Here is a 6,003-nt window from a genome sequence, read left to right as displayed (position 1 = left end):
TGGAATTTAGGATCAATCATGCATTTTCATAGTTGATGGTTGATGCACACACAACTTTGGTGACAGAGTTGGTAGTTGATGGTTGACTATCCTATGGGTGAACCTAACCCATTCGTAATTCCCTCTGTAAAGAAATATAAGAGTGTTTAGATCACAGTGATCTAAACACTCTTATATTTCTTTACAGAGGGAGTACATATTATTTTTTTGATAATAGATCAATGTTTGTGCTCGTGTTTCATTTTCATTAAATCAATCTTTGTCCATGGTATTATTCATATTCCTCTGATTCACCACTCGTTCGTACTCGTACCACACCGTGGGAAGGTTCTGGCCAAGAATGAGCTGGAGGTTATTGCTTTGGCGACGCCGAAGGCCGTTCACGCGAAGAGGAGATGTGCCTGGTGACGAGAAGTCTTAGACCACCGGTGAGTTTTGCTTCCTATCAATTCAGCAGTGTGTGTACATGTTCAGAATTGTTGGCTACAAACACTTGAATTATCTCCAATCATGTACTTCAGGTTCTACCATCTTCCATATTTACCATGTTTTGTCACTTAACAAAATTTACATAACTATTTTGTGTATGTATGCAAAATTCTGGTTTAGAAACTTAATGCAGAATTATGAACAAAATTATCATTCAGTATTAAGAATTTACATTTATCATAAGAAATGGCAAACTCATAGGTATTTCAATCTAGAAATTACAATGCAATGTTCAGGGAAGATGGCGAGCTTCTAATTAGCGGTACATAAGCTATTAGCTCTTAGCTCTATTTAATTCCACTCATATTTACGAAAGTGCTCTTTTGATCCCGAGTTCACAATCTCCCTGATGAACAGTAAAATCCAAAAAATTAGTTAAAGAATTCAAAAAAATTCTGGATTTAAACATCGATGAAAGTTTTAACTTCCTGCAAATTTTGGTGATGAAATAACATTGGTGGAGGTCTGGACAAAAAGAAAAAAATCGATGCTCCAAAATGCTTCCGAGAACAAATCTTTTGGAGCGTCGATTTTTTTTGCCCAGACCTACACGAATGTCATTTCATCAAAAGCATTTGCAAGAAGTTAAAACTTTCATAAATTTTTATAAAAAAATCAGATTTTTTTATATATTTTTACTGTGTTTTCGGATTTTACAGTTCATCAAGGAGCATGTGAGCTCCGGTTCAAATACTACACGTCTTCATATTTATTCCTATTCTCCTTTTGTCATTTTTTACATCTAGGCATATAGTGTTTTGCTGTGTCTCAAAGTTTTACCTTTTTAAAAGTGATATGTGTTTATATTTTGTGATGTTTTTGTTGCTGGTATATATTCTCAAGTGATAATCAGCATATCTTGTCAATCTCTATGTTATGAGAGGTATAAAAATATAATCGGATCTAAATTTGATAGTATGCTACCTTGGCCAATATACTGCATCATGTGAAGGCTGCAAGGTTGCACCTTGGAGTTCAAAATTTGGTGTCTTCACATTGAAGGATCCAATCCATCGACTTTGGAGTTTGAACATGTCACTTGTGATGGGGAGAGGAAGAGATGACTTGCATACACTGGACAATGAGTGTGTTAGCAGCGTGGTGGCTCAGGACTGTACAAGTTGTAGTAGCCCCTTCCCTTATAAATGTTTTGTTTTGATTGGAAGCACCTTATAATTAGCTAATATATGGATTTCATTTACATCGTCTGTCCAAGTATGCGAGGCCCATGAGACGGGCATTAATCACTTCTCTTTTTTGTCAGTATTTTGATACGGGACCTATGTATATGGGAAGGAGTTAGTATCATGTAAATCGTATCACCAATTTAAGGATCCTCATGTTTTCTTACTTTTCAACACTTATTTGTGATTTTGTTCACAAGTTTTCAATTTCATTCTGTAGAATGAAGATAATATTTTTGTTGTATTTTTTGTCCATGTAGAGGATACAAGACATCATATTAAGTAATCAATTAATGAAATAATGAATTAACTTATGTATGTGTATGTTTATGCCTCGCTCTTTGTCCCTCCTAGCGAGAGGGCGATGATAAGGACGGTTGTCTTCGGGTGTCCCCCAACGTGGTTCACGGGTTGGCGGTGTGAGGAAATGTGTGACTATGGAGGGAGCTCAACAATTGGGCTACAATGATAGGAAGAAAGGATGTGATGGGAAGAGAGTGGTTGATTGCAAATAAAGTGTTAGCTATGTTGCAGCGATTGTCCACACAGCTGAATTTGGAGAGCCTACCGGCTGTCCGTTTGATGTCCAAACATGCCCAAATATACAAGGAAGAAATGAGCTTCGACCTTGAAGACATCTTTAGTCATTTGTTTAATTCATTTATATGCATTGTATTGTAGTCCGTAGCAACGCACGGGCGGTCTACTAGTTCTGTTTCATTATGAGTTATCCCATGTACATGCATGATATACTTATACATAAGAAAATAAATCCTGTTATGTGAGACATGAACATCAGAAGAATGGTGCATATAGAAACACTTTTATGTGATGGATGCTAGTGTGATGCATATATACACAGAATTAGAGTGTGTGCTTGCCTGTGAATAATTCTTGTCTAAAGAGTGAGTGCTTTTAATACAAAAAGTTACAATTTCTTTTGAATATATACCGAGCGAAAAGGGAAATAGGAATCGATTGCATACCCGCACTTATTAGGTCGTGCGCAAACGTGTTTTGCTTGCTACCATAGTTGTATTAGTAAGCGTGCACGCGCAACGCACATCTTGACTAATATTACAGTCATACGTGGAAATCTACTTGTATATGTAGTATTCAACGTCCACCAGTGAATTAGTGTTGTGAAAGCAGCAAATAGACATTAAGGTTTACAAATCGATGTAACAAAAGATCAAACATTAACTTGGTCGTTTCGTCATTTCAGCTTGTAGTGCAGCAACCTCTTCAATTGTAGCTTCCGATGGAGCAGGGGGAACTGCTTGCCTATTGACCAGACACACACTGCTCCCTCCAATTCTTGAAGTTCCTCCTCTGGTTAATCATGCAAGTGTTTTGTGTGCAATAGTATAAGTAGATGATAAGTGATTCAGATAAAACAATGAAATGCAAGATTTTAATTAATCTTAAATATTACCGTGTTGAAATTAGCAGAATCTCCACGAAAAGCTGGCAAAGCATCCTGGATTTGTTTCATATTTTCAGCCAGTTTGTTAATTCCACCCATAGTCTTTTGAACGCACCAATATTCTGACAATATGCATGTATAAATTAAACTTCTAATTTGCAAGGCTGAAAAACTACACATGATGCATCTGCAATACCATGAGAAGAGTAATGGTATACCTGCAAATGAAACTGGACATTACACTGATAAAGCATAAAATAAAGTAAGTTGTGCGCAAGAGAAAAGCTCCACCTACAATGAGTTGACTCATACATCCATAAGAATACATGGTGTTGGTTTGGATCAACTTTCAAGCTTCATGCTAGACGAGCATTACAACGGGGAGGGCCGAAGACACAACTTGAAAGCACGGCTTGGCACACCGCACATGTTGTGCAGCTCTACTGGTGAAGCACTTGAGTAAGCAAGATCAAGACAACCCTAATATAATGAGCCAGCTTGATCAATAAATCCCCTTTACTTCCACGGCTATCAAGGCATTACACCTTTACTTGTATAAATGGAGGCTTCACGAGCAGCGACGGGCATGTTAGACGCGTTAGAAACCAATGTTGTTCTCTTCATGACAAACTCTTCACGTCCGTTGGGCAACGTCATTGTCAATTGGGGCAAGTCCATGAGAACCCCAGCCATCTCATTTGTTCTTTCACCACATCTCACATAAACCACAGCTTCAGAACTGGAGTACTACAGAGATTGTTAAACTCAACAGTCAGTATAGAGATGCCACCAAGAAATATATGGAAGGAACAATTCTCTGGAGCTATTACATCAGGGCAGTATAGAATGGAGAATTAGTGATCACCTTGGAAAGTGCCTGACTAATAACAGTTTTTCCACAACCAAAAGCACCAGGAATAGCACATGTTCCTCCAAGAACCAAGGGATGCATCAAGCACACGCTGGAACCATCACAAAATAGATAAGACTGAGATTTAATGGACTCGGAGGGCAATAAGAAACTAACATCTGAGAATGTTTGGTTACGTAAGAAGAGAAACCATGATGATAAAACAAAAGAACACATTTTATTATGGAAATTGAAGCTAAAGATGAGTTGTACACACAGCTGTCCTGTAAGAAGAGGTGTATCCGCAAAAAGCTTTGATGCAACAGGTCTTGGTGTACACACATGCCATGTCTGTTATTCAATAAATTCAACACAATAAGCTACTGCCTCTGTAATTTAAAATAAAACGTTTTTGACACTATCATGGACTCTAAAAGATCTTATAAGAAGTTACAGAGGGAGTACCAACTTTCCTAAAAAGAGTTGTATGAAATAACTTTCTTACCTGAAGCATAGTAAATTGCTTTTTCATGCCCTGAAGTTCTAACTCTAGCACTGTATCCTGCATACATGACAAGAGTAGTGTTTCAAATAAAGTTAAGCATGGGTAGAACACATGCAGATAAATTAGAAATTGGAATAAAGTGATAGCTTCCACTAACCTATAGGCTGTATTGAACAGCTGAAGCGACGTAATTTACTTTCCCCATAGAACCAGGTGGAAGGGCGACACTGTGGTTCATCAAATTGTTCTCGAAGACAGTCTACAATAGAGTCAGCGAACATTAGCATGTGCACACAGGCCCAAAGCTGCTATCCTCTGTACAATAATATCCATAAAAGAAAATTCAACATCATAAGAACTTACATCATATAGATCTCCGACTGCGCGAACATCTCCAACAGCTGAAGCAAATAATAAAAGGAGATATTTTAGAGGGCCTTCCAAAGATTAACAGGAATGTCCCTCGTTCACAGTTAAAATATGCTAAATGCATTACCCAACTTTTTTCACTTAAATTCCCAGAGTGCATCGTCTTTAGATCTAATAGCAATAGTTTTTAGTGGGCGCTTCAAATTTAACAGGAATGAGGTTGTGACAAGTGACACAGATAAAGAGTAAATCAACGAAATGGACTGATTATCAATTTATCATGCTGAGCTTACCTGGATTCCCTAAAAAATGTACCCGAGGATACCAGGACCCAGCTCAACTGAAAGGGGCTGCAAGTGCACAGCTAGTATTATACTGTTAGAAGAGCAAACAGTGGATCTCAAGGGAAGAATAAAAAGTGTAAAAATGAGAAATGAAAAATTCACGTTAATAGTTTTGATAGGTCACACCGCGTAATTATTCGTTATATTCACACGATTTATGTTTTGTTCACTATCAAATAAGCTAAATCCGACCAAAGGTATTGATCTGCTAGGAAAAAAGACCCTGATCTGCAATGCTACAGAACTAATAAGATTAAGCTTAGAACTGTGACTGTACAATGCAAATAACTTGATAGAGCCGTGGAAAACGACGCCCTAGTTCTAAAATTTGTAGCACTGCTTTTCCATCTAGCAACTAAAATTAACCATGACCATGTTTACAGTCCTAAACAACATTATCCATGCTGAACCAGAATCACAAAAACTGCTTCCAAAATTGACAGTATTAATCGAGTTCACTTCCTCTCCTGAAATTGAGAGGACCTGAACAAAGCAAGCCGCATGCACAGCCTGGTGGCAGCCGCAGGCAGGAACATCACATAGGCCGGCCAGCCGCGCGCTCCTCTGTAACATCACTACATCCTTTAACTGGAAATACAATGCTTCAGGAACCTGGTGATCAACAGAGGAAGAAAATTTTAGATAGAAACATGCGTTTCATTGCTGGACTAAAACTAAAAAATGTTAAAAATCGAAGCCGTTGCAGGCCTCGCAATGCATCACAGGATCCACTGTAGCTGTAGCAAGAATTCATTATCAAAGGAAACAATGAAGATGTAGCAGGTATTGATCTTTACAGGAAACATTGTCGTTGCTGCTGGTTTTTATTGTGTGTG

General features: G+C 38.0%; 1 protein-coding gene and 1 long non-coding RNA gene across 5 annotated transcripts; one reads left to right on the top strand and one right to left on the bottom strand.

The window, feature by feature from the left end:
* The first annotated feature begins 236 nt into the window (after positions 1-236).
* Positions 237-1,863, top strand: LOC141039292 (uncharacterized). The gene is made up of 2 exons (XR_012200221.1): positions 237-428; positions 1,442-1,863. It is a non-coding gene; the product is annotated as an uncharacterized lncRNA (long non-coding RNA).
* A 759-nt stretch (positions 1,864-2,622) lies between these two features.
* Positions 2,623-5,779, bottom strand: LOC141041636 (V-type proton ATPase catalytic subunit A-like). Of its 4 annotated transcripts, XR_012202440.1 has the most exons (10): positions 5,651-5,779; positions 5,117-5,173; positions 4,818-4,855; positions 4,612-4,713; positions 4,455-4,511; positions 4,227-4,300; positions 3,965-4,061; positions 3,395-3,846; positions 3,109-3,221; positions 2,623-3,005 (listed from the first exon to the last, which is right to left on the bottom strand). XR_012202440.1 is itself a non-coding variant. In XM_073508451.1 (8 exons), exons 5-8 carry the CDS (start codon positions 4,479-4,481, stop codon positions 3,631-3,633), a joined length of 414 nt encoding a protein of 137 aa, XP_073364552.1. In that variant the 5' UTR covers positions 4,482-4,511; positions 4,612-4,713; positions 4,818-4,855; positions 5,117-5,173; positions 5,651-5,779; the 3' UTR covers positions 3,315-3,630. The 4 variants fall into 4 exon arrangements, 1 of the variants encoding a protein (XP_073364552.1); XR_012202446.1 differs by lacking the exon at positions 4,227-4,300 and having other exon boundaries at positions 2,689-3,005; positions 3,318-3,846; XM_073508451.1 differs by lacking the exons at positions 2,623-3,005; positions 3,109-3,221 and having other exon boundaries at positions 3,315-3,846.
* Between the last annotated feature and the right edge of the window lie 224 nt (positions 5,780-6,003).

The sequence above is a fragment of the Aegilops tauschii genome, chromosome 1, assembly GCF_002575655.3.
Source record: "Aegilops tauschii subsp. strangulata cultivar AL8/78 chromosome 1, Aet v6.0, whole genome shotgun sequence".
In the NCBI taxonomy this organism is placed as follows: Eukaryota; Viridiplantae; Streptophyta; class Magnoliopsida; order Poales; family Poaceae; genus Aegilops; species Aegilops tauschii.
The sequence above is the reverse complement of the archived record's forward strand: the minus strand, read 5'-3'. Positions and strand labels throughout refer to the sequence as shown.

Excerpts from the sequence above, each read along its gene's own strand:
- LOC141041636 (XM_073508451.1), bottom strand. The coding sequence starts at position 4,481 with ATGAAAAAGCAATTTACTATGCTTCAG. Across the intron at positions 4,301-4,454 it reads AGCAATTTACTATGCTTCAG|ACATGGCATGTGTGTACACC; the intron begins GTAAGAAAGTTA and ends ATTGAATAACAG. Across the intron at positions 3,847-3,964 it reads TTAGTCAGGCACTTTCCAAG|TACTCCAGTTCTGAAGCTGT; the intron begins GTGATCACTAAT and ends CAATCTCTGTAG.